This window comes from Canis lupus, chromosome 2, assembly GCF_011100685.1.
Source record: "Canis lupus familiaris isolate Mischka breed German Shepherd chromosome 2, alternate assembly UU_Cfam_GSD_1.0, whole genome shotgun sequence".
NCBI classification, from domain to species: Eukaryota; Metazoa; Chordata; class Mammalia; order Carnivora; family Canidae; genus Canis; species Canis lupus.
Genome location: NC_049223.1, coordinates 10762731 through 10779300, shown reverse-complemented (window position 1 = coordinate 10779300; position 16570 = coordinate 10762731). Strand labels below are relative to the sequence as shown.

At 35.5% G+C, this 16570-nt stretch overlaps 1 protein-coding gene across 3 annotated transcripts in view; it reads left to right on the top strand.

Moving 5' to 3' along the window:
* PLXDC2 (plexin domain containing 2) overlaps positions 1-16570 on the top strand; it is a 512014-nt gene that overhangs the window by 176954 nt on the left and 318490 nt on the right. The window contains exon 1 of one of the 3 annotated variants that reach the window (XM_038529864.1): positions 14235-14322. The exons of the other annotated variants lie outside the window; for them this stretch is intronic. Within the exon in view, the coding sequence (XP_038385792.1) occupies positions 14262-14322 (61 nt within the window). The 5' untranslated portion in view covers positions 14235-14261. Of the gene's footprint in view, positions 1-14234; positions 14323-16570 lie in introns of those variants that run through there. 3 annotated transcript variants of the gene reach the window in all.

Below are 16570 nucleotides of genomic sequence, written 5' to 3'. Positions count from 1 at the left end.
TTACATGCTTTTTTTATTACCTTCCCTCCATTCTTTGTGTTTTGTAGTCATAGATTTTATTTCTTAATATGTTAATAAAACTCATAATCCATTATTATTGCCCTTTAATTATAATTTGTCTTTTAAAAAGTTAAGGAAGGAGGAAATATATATGTGTGTGTATTTTTATGTTCCCCCACATTCTTACCATTTCAGACATTCTCCACATTCTTCTTTCCTTCATAGATCTGAATTTCTATCTAGTATCATTTTGCAGTTCTGCTTGTATCAGTTTCTCTCAGCTTTCATTGATCTGAAATGCCTTTAATCTGGCTTAACTTTGGCTTCTGCTATAGTATCCCTGTTGAGTATTCTGGCTGATTTTCCCCACTTTGTTTTGGTTTTGTTTTTGTTTTTGGTTTGTTTTCCTCTTTTTTTTAATAAATTAATTTTTTATTGGTGTTCTATTTACCAACATACAGAATAACACCCAGTGCTCATCCCGTCAAGTGTCCCCCTCAGTGCCCGTCATCCACCCACTCACCCCCACCCCCCGCCCTCCTCCCCTTCCACCACCCCCAGTTCGTTTCCCAGAGTTAGGAGTCTTTATGTTCTGTCTCCCTTTCTGATATTTCCCACACATTTCTTCTCCCTTCCCTTATATTCCCTTTCACTATTATTTATATTCCCCAAATGAATGAGAACATACACTGTTTGTCCTTCTCCGATTGACTTACTTCACTCAGCATAATACCCACCAATTCCATCCACGTTGAAGCAAATCGTGGGTATTTGTCATTTCTAATGGCTGAGTAATATTACATTGTATACATAAACCACATATTCTTTATCCATTCATCTTTCGATGGACACCGAGGCTCCTTCCACAGTTTGGCTATTGTGGACGTTGCTGCCTCATCTTCTGACTTGCATGGTTTCTGATGGTGCCACTCATCCTTACCATCGTTCCATGTAAGTATCGTGTCTTTTGTTTTCTCATCTCTGTTTTGAAGCTTTTATTTTTAATATTTGGTTTTCAGCAATTTATCTCAAGTGTCTAGATGTGATTTTCTTTAAGTTTGTGGAAAAACAATGAATGGTCCACTTTTTTCACTTTTCCTCCTGGCAGCCTTAGATTGAGTGACTCCAGAAAAGTATTCAAGACCTAGAAAGAAACTCTACCACCAGCCATGGTATAATATTTATGCCTCTGTTACTGAATACAAAAAATATTCATTGGGTACCCACTGCTCAGCCTGGTTCTTGTCCCCTACAACACAACGATGAGCAAGACAGCAAAATGATGAGATGAAAATGCCTGCTTTTTTAGAGTTTACATTTCTAGTGTAGAGACTGGAGGTTTGAGGAGAAACAGGCAACAAATAACAAAGGCAACATGTCAATGTTTTTAAACATTACAGATCAATAAGAAACATGCACCTTAGAAAAACAGGCTAGAAATAAAAGGGCATGAGGCCTGGGGAGGCCCACAGCAAGGGTGAGGCCAATGTACAGTATTATATAGTGTGTTCGGCCTGGCTTTATTGGAAGATTAGCATTTAAGTTTAATCTGAAAGAAAGTACAAATCTTCTAAAAGAAGCCACAACCTGTGGCTATTCAGAGAATGAGCATTACAGGCAGAGGGAACATCATTATTCTTCAAATCTGCAGCATCTATCTGTTTCTGCGATCCATCTACCATTTCTTAGTTTGTATTCATTTACAAAATGTGTTAAATTTCTGATGTGAGTTGGTTACTATGCTAAGTCATGGGAATCCAAATATGAGTAAGGAAGATAGAGTTCCTGCTTTCAAGCTTATAATTAGTTCAAAGACCTTTAGGTTCCTAAAAGGTAGTGGACTGTGTGTGATGTCCAGGCATAAAACAACAAAGGATGAAAACAAGCAGTGCGTGCCCCATACAAAGGCATTTAAATACATATCATTAAAATACTGTCCTGGACAAACAAATAAATCTGTAATTCTAATGCTTCCTCTGGCTGCCAGTTAGTGACCTGCGAAGAAATGGGCCCATCAAAAACTAGGTGCAGTATAACATGAGTATGTGCTGGAGGTCCAGATGCAGTGGGGACCCAGTGGATACGGATGAAAGAAATTGGGAAAAGCTTACCAGGATGCAGTGCCCCCAAATGCAGAAGAGGTCTTCTTGGCAATTCCTAACAGATTTCCCTGCTTCTGCGTGTGCTTCAAATTGATTGTCACACTGTGTTTTCAGTGATTAGGTTAAGTTAGCTAACTAGCAGCTCCTAAGTCCCTATTTCTGAAAGGATTTGATATACCCTTCATAAACTCTCAAAAACAAAGCAAATCAACATAAAAATGTATTGTGCATAGCTCCTCCTTGTTGCATAAATTAGATGTCATTAAGCCTCACTCATTTAATATGTCCGTTAGGTATCTTTCAGCAGTTTTCCTCTTGACTTTTCTGTCTTCTCTCATCAGTAATGAACTTTTTTCCTGCTGAGGAAATGTCCCCTCTTTAATGAAGCCAAGTCACATTGCTGTGCCAGGGTAGAAGATTACACGCCCCCCACCCCTTCTCTCCACTGCACTTACAGAACAGAAATGGGAGTATGCAGATCTCCTGGGTTGTCTTTCAAACCTCTGAATTTTATTCTGAGAACATACTTAATATTAGAACTCAGAGTAAACAAGAGGAGAAAGTGTGCATTTGTAAAATGCTCAAAGTCTAAGGACTCTACAGTCATGAATACGGTGAAAAGAATTAGACTGGAATACCTAATCAGCTCTTAAAAGTGTGTATGTGCCTTAAGTGGTGATGTTTCTTAGTAATGGCAGGATCTAGTCCCATACAGCACATTTTGAGGAGACCTAGAGTGACATGATTTCATTAGTACTCAGAATTTTATCATAAGGTTACTCCTGTTTTGTAGTGCAGATAGTGAAAACTTAATATTAGTAATTAAGAGGAGCTATTGGGAATAATCCTTTCCAATTAAAGAGCAATTTTAGATATCTATCTACTCTTTGGACACTTGAATGATCCGTAAGGCATGAATGCCTTTCTATCTTACAGGGCAACTCAATGTATGAAATTCAGTAATGTGGAAATTTTACAAATCATGAAAAAGATACCTATGCTTTATTTGAAAATTGAGGCTTAAAGAACTCACAAGCATACTGAAGCCAATTGAGTTCTTTGATTTTAGGCTTCTAAGTAGGACTACATGGAAATTGATTTCAGTGTAGATAGGGTCCACTACTTATACATACCACATTTTAAGAGGGATATTGATCTCCATGTCATTTTTTGTTGACTATAGTCATGGTAAATGCTTATTGGAAGAACATGTGAAATATAGAAAGTGAAAAGACTTGTATATTTGATAACCAGAGGTAGCCACTTTTAATGTTTTCATATTCAAATTTCCAAACAGCTTTTCATACATATATTTAGATTATGTTGTATTCCAAAATTGCATTAATTATATAATTTTTTGACTCAGTAACGTGCTGAAAATAATCTTGTTCCCATGTCAACATATGGAATTATCACTTTTATGGCAGCATCATGTTACAGGAAATTACTGTGTATATGTAACTACACCTGTAATAATGGACATGTAGATTATTCCCCAATTTTTGATATAAATGACATGATAATGAAGTCACTTGTGCACTCATCTTTGTGCATTCATCTTTTTTGATCTTTAGTTAAAATTCTACATATAGACATACTGGATCAGAGGTATACAAATATTAATACATCTTACCAAACTGTCTCCAGGAAAGTTGTACCAATTTATATTCTGCTTATATGTCCCCTAGCAATATAAATCTAATTTTTGCAATGAAAGTTATTGGGACAACAAGATTTTCTTTTAGAGATTAAGCTATATGTCATTTTAGTACCTGTTCTATATATTAGGTGCTACCAGAAAGACTAGCAAATATATATTCTCTTTTCTTATGGTGGTCTCCTGGTGATCAAATACTTAGACTATTTTTTTTTTTTTTTTTAGAGATTGTGTGACTTAGATGCACTCAGCTCATATCAGTTCAGTTCTTAACTAGAAGTCTAACTTATTTTCTATTAGATCTAACATCTTGGATTAACATATGTTCTTAAATGAAAATTATTGTTTCTGTATACATTGCTGGTATTTCATATAGAGAAGAGCAGATGAGCTTAATCATCTGTTTCTTTATCATCTAAAGGTATAATCAAGCTTGATTTTATAGCAATAGGGCTCCTGTTATACAATTACTAAGACAGATACAGATGACTATTTCCATGGCATCATTCACACTTACCCCATGTTATTGTGGAGAGTGATAGTTGGGTACTCTCTGAATCAAGATAAAATTCCTGATCACTCACCATGTGCTTTTTTTCTATGGGAAATAAAACCTACAGATATAAAATAAATTATTATAACCTGTGAAATATACCATCCTTTGACATCTAAACACTTAAATCAGAAAACTGACATATCTTCTTTTGTTATTCAGTGACGTGTCTGATAAGGCCAATTATGTCTGTCATCAGGCTCTTCTCTTTCTAAATTTAATTTGAACTGTATATGGAATATTATTGGCCAGGGCGTTTCGGATTTAGTATGTCTTCTCATACTTCTCATGAACACTATGATGTAGCCTAGGGCTGGAAGTTAATTCCACAGCTACCTTTTATGTTGTCATCCAGAATTTAGTCTGGGAAGGGGAGATTTTTTTTTTTCAATTAGGTGTAAAGAGTAAATCATCCCCCCAAATTGTGTTTAACTCTAGACCAGACAAATATGTAAATTTTTTGTTGTTTTTCAAGTCAGGCTCCCAAACTATCCTAGACCTTGTGCCTTGACAGTTTGCCAAGTCATCAAGGCATATAATCTTGTGGCCAACAGAGGAAATTGTGAGTCCTCAGCAGGTGCTGTGTGGACCATTGAGCCACTGTTTGTGGCTTGTTTCAGATAAGATTCTGATTAGAAGTGGAACTAGAAGCAAAAGTTACTTTTCTTTCTGATACCTGAACAGAGGTAAGAAATTAACCTGAATTTGGACCTTACCTATGATCCCATCGAACACTCATTTTGCAAATGAAGAAATTAATCCCGAGATGTCAAGCAGTTTACTCAGGATTACATCCATTACGTAAAAGTCATTAATCACTATCCATCTTATAAACCTTTTTTTTTTCTTATAAAGGTGTTGAATGATTTTTAAGAAAGGAATAACAAAGATTTCTGAAATGATCATCTTAGTGTTGCTGAGAAACACATTTCTAATTTTAAAAAAAAGGAAAATGAAATCAAAGAACTTGTTACCAGAAATTGAATATAAGTCTTATCTAACTTTGTCTTTTGATAAAAAGCTACTAAAAGCAGATTCATCACTGAAAGGAAACCAACTAGCATTAGAGTGATTTCTTTATAGCCCCAAGTCTATTTGGCTCCTTTCTTAGTGAGGACCTTGTCCAGGTTTTCATTAAATATATGGTCTCTGTGAGTTAAGAGTTCACATCTTAATTTACAAATCTTGAAATAGCTTGTACCATTGGAACTTACTGAAATTAAATTTAGTAATATTCATATCTGAACTATACCACCGTGTAGAGTGAATCACAAAGATATTTATTTAAATCAGTCATTGTAAACCTGGCTTACCTATGAAACTTTGTAAACCTTTTGTAAATCAGACATAAACTGGGACCTATGTATCTCTTACAAAATTCTGTCCTGAGGTGTACGAGATTTCTTTAAAATGGAAAACATCCAGTAAACCAAATAGAATCTTAAGGACCTGAATATCTTGAAGGTCTAGGAAGAGTTTGTCAATACCTTCACCTCCAATTCTAGGACCTACACAAATAGAATAGGACCTACAGAAATTTCTGAGACATTTTCTGTGTCTTGAGCTTTTAGATTTCTATTCCTTCATATTTTCTGTGTGCTGTGCTATTGGCATATATAAGAAAAGACAGCACCATCTTTGAGTACCACCTCTCCCAAACAAAAGAGCACTTAACACAAAACTTAATGATTCTCCTACTACTTGTGACAGAAGGGGAATTTTGAACAAGAGATTTGTACAGCAGCAGCAAAAAATGACCAGTGGAACAGAGGTTATATCTGCTGTTGTAGTGTCTCTGGAGTATTCCAACTACTCCAACTACAGTTGTTTTAAGGGTAGAGCCTCATGATCTGGCTAGCTTCTCTCTCCTATCCTTTCCTATTCTGTTCCTAATATCTTGAATCTTTTCTTCTTCAAGAAGATACAACACTTCTTCTCTAATACTATAAAGTTAGATGATATCCAACTCCTATGAACTTGCACTCATACCGTCAAACATTTAAAAGATATTTTCCAAACAGATAATTCCCTTCTACCTTTTGACCAAGGAAGTTTATATTAAACTATGATAGCAAAAAATAAATAAATAAATAAATAAATAAATAAATAAATAAATAAATAAGCTATGATAGCCACACAAGGTCTGTTTGCATGGGGCATGACCAACTTAATACTCCTCAACTGCCATTTTGCATAATCAATCGAAGAACAAATCATCAATGTACATAGCTCATTGACCGTAAAGACTAAAGAATATAAAATCGATGAAGACTTAAGTGTGCCAGTTATTTTAGTGCCCTAGAAAACAGCAGCAGTAACTTACTCGCCTTGAGCTGTGATATCTCATCTTAAATTGTACATCTATATTGCCAGGCAGTTTTGGAAGCTCCTGGTTATGACTGTAGCATAGCATTGTGTTTGAATTCACTTAGCCATTATTAGCAGGATGTTTCCTGTTTGTTATACAGTGTTTATGTAAAATACTTCCACATTTTCTTGCACACTGATGAAGAACATTAAATGAAATGATTACTTTGTTTGAGCTATATAGATAGTTAAACTCAATAGCAGCAATGTATACTGTGTAAGCTCATTATTTTCAAGATCAAAATACAAGCCATTCATTCTCATTGAATGTACCAAAAAGAATGATAGCAATCCAACCAAATAGGATAGTGTTGCATTGATGTTCAATCGTTAGCTACAACTGGGCTGTTGTGGAGCTCTAAGCACATTTGAATATATGTAACTTAATGACCCCTTGTTGTTAGCATTCTGCTAAGTGTCCAAAGCATGTGCAATCTTAAAGAAACCTTATGAGAGAAAAAATCTTAGCAAAATCTTATACATTAAAACTGACAAAAATTACATTAAGACCAAAGGCATAAAAGAAGGTTCTTCAGGAATCTTTGTCATATGACATGATTAGTTCTGGAATTCATAAGATCAGTCAGATTAACTTCCAGCAAGTTATGGAAAAAATCAAAGCAAACTCTGGCAATGAGGGTGTTTATTTAAAGGAGTCAATGTCATTGATGCCTGGGGCCAGCAGTTGATGTTTAGGTGATATGTTAAAGACAGAGAGGTCTTGGAGGAATGTTTGTTCTGGGAAGCTTGCAGTGACCTGTGAAAGGTGTCAATTTGATTAGCCTCATTAGAGTCTCACTTGATTTGTGAGTTGAAACTTGATTGCTTTGCACTGGTGATAGCTTTACTATGCTAGGAAGCCCCTCAAAATGATACTATATTGTCTGTTGTATGATGTACTTGCTATGAAGCAGTTGCCTACAAATTTAAAGGATTCATTTCTATTGTGGCTATTGCTATATTCTTGAATAAAGAACGTGCTCTAATGATCACCTCTGCTACACCTTCATTCAAAGCAATTGATACTGAACATTTTGTGAAAATGAGGCGACTTTTGGCAACTAGATATTTATATGTTTGTTTAAATATGGAAAGAAATAAATCGTAGGGACTTTTTTCTGCCATGGAGCTGAAATTTGGTAACATTTTTGTATTAGAAATGCTTGTTTCTAGAAATAAAGGGATGAACCCTGCAAGTGAAATTGTACTGAATTTAAAGCACTTGGTTGTTATCATGCCAAACCATTTTTGTCTGGAGAGCTTACAGAGAAAAGGAATAGATTCAGGATCATTTGACTGAAACCAGGATTCGGTTATTTACAACAGAGAAAATGTGACCAAAATGAATTTTGAGGCAAGGCCTAAATCTGAATTTCATTAAAGGCAACAAAGCTCACTTAGCACTGTTTCTTTAACTGATAAAGACAGCAAATGATGACTCTTCATTCAGGAAGTGTTTCCCAACCCTGACTCTAGACCAAACACTGTAGAAGATACTAATGCTACAGACATGACCAACATAGATGTAGTCGGTGCCCTTACAGGTGCCATGTGTGTTTGTCCTTGTGGAAATTAGATTTTACCCTAATATATATTTTATATCTAAACCAGTGGTTCTCAAACTGGATCGAGATCAGAATCATCTGTAGGGCTTTTTAAACTGCAGATTGCTGAACTCTAGCCTTAAGTTATTTTTATATATATATATATATATATTATATATATATGATTTTATATATTTTATTTTAATAAAGCATTTTATTTATTTTTATATATTATATAATATATTATGCATATATTATATACTTATATATACTTATATATACTTATATATTTATACATATTTATTTATATATATTTATATATATATTTATATATATATTTTAATATATATTATATAATATATACAATATATTATATTTATTTTTCTAGGTTTATTGAGTGAGGTGTAGTTGGCAAGTAAAATTGTAAGATATTTAAAGTGTGCAACATGATGATTTGATATGTGTATTAGTGTGAAAGGATCTTTCCCTATCGAGTTAATTAACACATTCATCACGTCCCATATTTACTTTTTTTTGAGAACATTTAAATTATCTTCTCTTAGCAAGTTTCGATTATTCAATAGAGTTATCGACTATAGTCCCAAGAATTTGCATTTCTAACAGGTGTCCAAGTGATGCTGCTAGTCTGGGACCACACTTCAGGAACCCCTGCCCTAAATGAAGGTCAGAAACTGCTGAACTGTGAATGATGGCAGGTGTGACTATTACATGACAAGTCACATAAGTCACTGAATAAAATACAATAGCAGAAGAGTCACTGTTCAAGTAAACTTTGCAAAGTGTGTTATTTTGTGTGCCCAGCGTCACTTTGCAATTCAAATAAAACACTTATAAATTTTTAATTCAAGTTTTATAATGTACTTTAACTAAAAGAATTAATCAAATTCGGCAGTTCTTGGTAAGATATTTAATTTTTTTTTGTACGTGAACGTAAAGAATGCAAGCTATAGATTAAGCACTACAGTTTTAAATGTTGAGAAGTAGGGGATCCCTGGGTGGCTCAGTGGTTTGGCACCTGCCTTGGGCCAGGGCATGATCCTGGAGACTCGGGATTGAGTCCCATGTCGGGCTCCCTGCACGGAGCCTGCTTCTCCCTCTGCCTGTGTCTCTGCGCCTCTCTCTCTCTGTGTCTCTCATGAATAAATGAATAAAATCTTTAAAAATAAATAAATAAATAAATAAATAAATAAATAAATATTGAGAAGTATAGCATTTAATTTATATTTGATTCTGATGGACTGTTAATAAGTCATTTGCTTATATGATTTATTCATATTCTAGGGGATTCATTTTTAACTTTTCTTGTCCTTCTTTTAACTGAAATATCTTCAGCCATCTTGTGAATTGTTTTAAAAGTTTTCTCTCTTATGATTGTATAATAGCTTATAGCTTTCAGCCCTCCCTGCGCCTTTCTCTGTGGCACTTTTTTCTACCTATTCTTCTGTACTCTGTTTTAGTAAGTCACCTTATACAGCAGGTGTACAACATTCCAGAAATAAACTTTATAGGGAAGGTATTTCATAGGACATTCTTTTCCCCTGAAATCTGAAGTAACACATTACACCCTACGATGGTATGATCACTTTTCATTACTGTTATTTTCATCTGACATCTGATGTAGTTGACCCAAGGACACAGATTTTGGGGTATATTATGGAAAATGTCTGAAGAGCCCTTTTGATTGTCACTGATTAGAGGCACGCTTCTGTTTCTTTAGGTTTTAGGTTGTGTTTGAAGTCAGAAAACTGGTTTGATTTCTGGTTCTTTGGGAAGGTGGCAGTTGTCTCTCACTTTCCACCTACCGTGATTCTAAAATGAGGCATGTGTAAATGCAAAAACTGTACATTTGTTATTGAGAATGTGGCTACTAGGAAACCTTTACTACCAAAATAGTATCAGTTACAAGCAACGGTGTGCCAGTAAATGTTTAACAGCCAGCTCTCTGAGGAACAAAAATAGCCCTGATTTCTAGCATTTGCCTGTTTCTTTGGTGTAAATACTCCCACCATGGCCAGTTTTAAGCTACCAACTGGACAACACTGAAAATGGAACTGGCAAGAACCATTTGATTCCTGGGAGCTGGTGTCAGTACACCAGGAGAGGCTTATGGCTTTATTGTTTGTTTGTAAGTGAGTGAGCATAGCAATAAGAAGGAAGAAGATCCTCAGGTTTTCAATATCAGTCCTTTATGTGAGCCAAAAAGTTTCAGGGTTGGATTGTTTCCAAACTATTAGCATCCCACTTCCACATAATGTAATTAAATGGCTCTTCATCTTTCTTCACCATAGAGATAACTCAGAAAGTCTGAAGGAACAATACACTAAAAGCAGTCAAAACTTATCACTAAAGGGATAAATAAATAAATAAATAAATAAATGCACAGAGTCCTGGCAATGCCTTTGTAATAAAGCTTCTGAGTTGTGGGTTTTATGCTAGGCATTTCCCCCAGCATGGTGCGACACACCATTATCTCAATACCGGTCACCTGACATTGTGTCATCATTTCCTTGCATGTCTTTCTGCCTCACTAGACACTAGACTCGAGCTGCTTGAGGATAGGCACCATTTTTTTTTCATTATCTCCAAACCTTAGCATAGTGCTTAGTCAACAAAGGGGACTTGTAAGTGGGTTCTGTGCTTCCATGGAAGACAACTCTCAAGGGTCCTTGTAGCTCTAGAGCTCCTCCTGGGATTTGCCCAGGCCTCTGTTATAATTTCATTACAATTGAATTTTTCCCTTTGCTTTATTCTGCTCCCCTCACTCCTTGACAACTGTTATTCCTGAGAGCATGCTACAACAAACCTCCTGCATGCAAATCTCCTGTTCAGATATGTGAGTTTTTGAATATTGCAAATGAAAAATTTGGAAATTTGGCCACTCTTCTACAATAGTTCATTTCAGAGCAGCATTAAGCAATTTGCATTTACTCAGAAACAATAAACATTTTGCTTGAGGGTGCTATTAAACTAGATGATCCAGTAGATTATTTAACTCCCTCAAAATTTTTCTACCACTTCACATAAAAAATTACTAGACTTAGCTGTGATTAGTGCAACAGTTTCAAGGTAGAATACAACCTTTTTTGAGAAGAAATTCTACCACAATCATCAAGTCCCCTAGACAATTCTATAAAATTGGCACAGACTGTTGTTCAACTTTTTTGTACTTTCATTGAAAATGCAGATATTTGTGCCTTTGGTCTCACGTCAGGCATATTGTACTCACTTTTTTATCACCTTAATTCCGTAGTACATCACCTGGGATTCCTTAGTATAAGCAGTCTCTACATGTCCTGGGTATCATATGACCAAGACAATGTGACGTTTTTGTTTTCAATGATACAGTCATGTCTCTGGTACTAGCAAATCCCCTGGCTTTGGTGAAACAGAGGAGTGAGGAAGCCTAACATTGCTTATTCTGGTACTCCACAGATTCCCAAGAGCACAGATTTCTCTGCAAAATATATATATATATATATGTATATATGTATACATATATATATATATTACACAATTAAATGAAGTGTCTAAATGTATGAATCTCAGAAATCATGATGATTAGCTTCAGATTCTTCAGCATGCCCCAGAACAGCTATTATTAACACTGGGTTTGTGTGCCCTAGTTTTGGAATAAAGTTCCTATTTAATTATATCCCAGTAGTCTTCAAATGGATTTGCAATGCCCTTCTTACTAATATGATCCCATTCTCAATTCTAGAAGATGCTTCTTTCAGATATCAGTAAAATGAAACAAGTGACCTTCAATAATTTTCCTGAAGTAAAGAAAACTAGAGTGGGCTGTTAGGATCATATTGTAATCAACATGATAACAAGTCAGAGAAATGCATATAATATATAATATAAATATATATAGAACTGCAAGTACTAAAAAGAACACAAACATTAAGCCAGAGCTAAGTAATATAGCTATCTCTAGATAGATAGGTGAGAGAGAAAGGGAGAGAGAGAGAGAGATTATGATAGCTAGGTCTATATAGGTATATGATATTGAAAGAAATAAATATTATAATTTGGGTTAAATGATGCCACTGTAAATCAGGAAGTGAAATGTCAGTAATTATTCAGCAGGTACAGTTGTACCTTTTTGGGTGGAGAGACAGAAGAAATTATCAGACTTGTTCTATTTTATGTTTATGTATTACATTTACACTTAGGAGAAATATGAGCTTATTACATTATCTTGTTTCATGAGTTTACCATACAGTTTACAGTTTTGCATTTTATCACTAGTCAACTTTCCCTCACCTCCATTTCCCTTCCCCTTAGTCTTTTAAATATATTGGACTAAAAAGCAAGACATTAGCACTTGAGTCAAGCCACAATGGGCCTGAAGATTTCCCAGCTGTGCTGAGGCCCACACTTGGTGAGCCAGACTCCCAGAGAAGGGAACAATTGGTATCCACGTTTTTCCCAGCATAGACTGGCCTGGAATGTGGAGACAATATTGGGTGAATGGCTCTGAGGGCCTAGCAGTGCAACTGTGGCAGCTGGTGCCGGGGTCTCTGTATCCACAGCCACATTCCAGAGCTCTGAATGGCCTGTTCAGACATAAATCCCAGCCTGTCTTCATCAGTGCTAACAGATGGCAACCTCATGGCAAGACTTATTTTATGGCACAAATTTTATATGCAGTTGGATAAGCCAACTTTGTGTTAAATATCACCATAATGACACCATCACATCCTTTACCTTTAAAAAGAAAAAAAAATTACGTACATGTTTTAGTATAATGTATATCACATCCCCTTTTTCTATTAACTGCTTCATTCTAGATTTTGTTGGGTAACAAAATCGCAATTGGGTTTATTGAGCAATGATTAGCAACTTAGGGAACCAGTATGTGTACATTGTCTCCCATATTAAGCTACCTTTTCAAAAGACATGTCCAGAATCCAGAAGATGGGAAGATGGAAATAGTACCAAAGATAAGTGAAAAGAAAGAATGTTAATTGAATTATATCTAGATGAACTCAGAAAATTATGAGAGTTTGAAAAGACAAATAAATAAATGAACAAAATGGGCTCAAAACACTGTATTTAATTATTTGGGCTTTAACCCATGAAAACCATTTAGTTTTTTCTTCTTTGTTCCTTACCATTAAGAAATTCCATGCTCAAACTAGAAAAGGTAGAAAAAGCATATTAGGAGAAAACAATGATAATGGTAATGATAAACATATTATAAGAAATAAAACATATGAAAACTATGTGGAAAGCTTACTTAACTGCTTAAAATTAGTTCGAATCCAGGCACATGAGTCACATTTCAGTGCACTGTAAATAATTGCAGGTAACACCTCACTCGTGTGCCTAGAATACCAAATTAATTTTAGGTAGTTAGGCAGCACAGCTTTGATAATACAACTTAAAAAGAAAGAAGTTCTTGCTTTCGTGTCTTAAAAGGTGGGGGGAATCCATAAGAGTCAAGCATGAAGCAAGATACATCAAAAGTAAACCGAGGTGGGCACTTGACGGCATGAGCACCGGGTGATATTCTATATGTTGGCAAATTGAACACCAATAAAAATAAATTTATTTTAAAAAAGTAAATATACTATTAGGTTATATTGACAGTTTAAGTTTCAGAAAAAAATCAAAGACTGCATCCCAGTTAAAACTGTTATTTGGTTTATTTGGTATTATGTTCATTTTAAGAGAAAGATTTTATACTGGCATTGATGTTACAGATTTAATTTATATTATAAACAACTAAGGTGACGAAGTAAAGGGAACAAATACTTTGTGACTTAGCTGAAAGAACTTGCAATATTTAGTCTACAAGAGACTTGATCTTATTCCATGGCTAGTTCAAATATTTGAAACGCTGTCATAGGTGAAGGTGTAGAATTCGTCTATGTCATTCCAGTAGCAGAACAATCAGCCAGTTGAAGTCATAAATAAACAGGTCTCCATTCAATGTAAGGAAGGGTTTTATAAGGTTGCCAAACTGTTTAAAGTAGAAATGGACTGCTTTATGAGATAGTAAGCATGTTCAAATGGAAGGTGAAGTCAATGGACTTATAATGGAAGGAATTCCTGCATTAGATGAGAGATTGAGTACGATGACCTCATATCTCCTTTGGTTCTTAGATTCTGGTTGGTATGGAGGAGAGCATCACTCAGGACTTGTTCACCAACTATGTAGGGCTGTAATATTTGAACAATGCAGTTCATTCAAGGATTTTATCTTTGTGTGTTACAAATAATGACAGTATCTAGGGAAAAGCTAAAATAACTACCTTTCAGTAATGTAGATGGTATTCTATAGAAACTATTGATTAAGTACCAACATCATTGCAACAGATGGCACAATCCAGTGTTAGACCAGTAAGCCTTGTCAGGGTGAGGCTGCCAATCCAAAAATTGAAAACAGGTGGCAAAAGTTCCCTGGGGCGCTTGGCATCTGTAAGTAATCAGTTACTGTAAAAGCCCTGGTCAGACACAAATTAGCTTCATTGCTGATGACATTTTTAATAGCTGAAGGACCTCACAGTTTTATTTAATTAGAATTATAATATACCGTATACGTGTAGCTGATCACCTTTGACAATTGTTTGGTTCTCTTCTACTTCATTAGCCTAAGTTTTGCTATATCATATACTTTATTTTTGTAGTGCAAAAGGGTAATAAACACATGATAGAAAGTAAGGTACAATTATTTGTCTACGCTGCTTCAGTGTTTTTCCGTTGCATTTTCTCTGGTTATTCTACTCATCCATAACCAACTCTTAAAGAGAAATCAAATACATCTGTACTTGGTTTCTGTTCAGTGGAAATTAAATCCCACAAAAACCAAACCATGGTTTGAACTGAAATGCTCATTTTTAAGTATGTTACTAGCCTTCCTGACATTATATCCCACTGCCCTCCTGCCCCTCCCCAATGGATATGGAAGTGAATTAAAGCTGATTAATGGGGAAATTGACAGATGGAGAATGGATAAAAACTTAAATTGCTAATACCATCCAAAATTAGTATTTTCCAAGTATTGGGTCTTATACTTCAAAGCTTCTTTGGAAAATGTGGTAGAGAGTGAGAATTTAGGGAAAAAGGCCAAACTGTTCAGTTTGGAGAGAAGTGAGTAGCCTGGAGTCCTTTAGGCATGTCCTGGGAACATTTCTGTAGATCTCTGTAGGTCATTGGCCAGTGTTTCAGTTAAAAAGGTGAGATAATTTCTCTTCTGCTTATACTCTGGATAAGTTGTCAGAAAAGCGTTTGGTTTGTTGAAATGATGAGTTTAACAACAGAGACTGGCCATAGAGCAGGATACAAATAAATCTAAGGAAACAGCAGAATGTTTTAAAATACCCTGTTTCTAAAAAATAAATACATGTGTAGTCAGAGGACAAAGGACTGCATATGATCCAGCAGTTTATTTACTCACACTTTTTCTGTTTTCTCCATAGTAATATGGAAAACTATGAGGCCAAAGACTGCTGCAGAAAGTGACTAAATTTTGTATCTAAACAAAGTAGTAGGTGGAGTTGATAGAATCCAGATCTTATTCTTATAGTTGTTATAGTTGTATGTTAGGCTCTCTCTGTCCCCATTCTCTTCCCATCCCAGAAGAAATCTGGTCTTCACAAGTTGTATTCTTTCCTACTAGTCATTGATCTGTTACACAAAAGGAGAGAAAGATGTGTCGTTGACTTTGGTCAAGCCCTTAGTTTGTATTTCATTAATTTATTCAGAGAATGAATGACTAGTTAATTGTTTGGGAACAACTCTCTGCTCATAATGGTCCTCATACTCTTTATGCATCAATAGTCTTCCTAATCAGAAGCCTGGTTCTTGTTAAAATTTAGCAACGGTAAGCCACGTGGCAGATTACAGTGACGCTTCCAAGATAGTTCATATGAGGCAAATAGAATCAAGGAATAGTGAATGCCTTTGTGTTGGGTAAAAGTGTAATGGGAAATTAAGCTTTCTGTGTATTGCAAAAACTCTATTGGATTACTCACACAATTCTTCAGGATAGGATTATCATAGCAATTGCTAACTGTAAAGCAAATGTAGTAACCTTCTCTACATTTAATGAAGACACTACCTTGGCTTATTCTTTTGATTTAGAAGGCAGTCATGGCATTTTCCCATTGGTTACAATGTACAAACATGAAGACATATTTTGGACTCTCTTGACTATGAGATTCTTAAATCCTCCAGTATGGCTTTGCAGCCCCCGCCCTTCACACAGGGATACTGCCATAGTTCGGGAAGGGATTTCTAGGGAATAACATATAACCTGCAGGAACCTCCAAGTGAACAAGCCTGGTATATCACTCGTGCCCCTGAGTAGTCCTGAAGG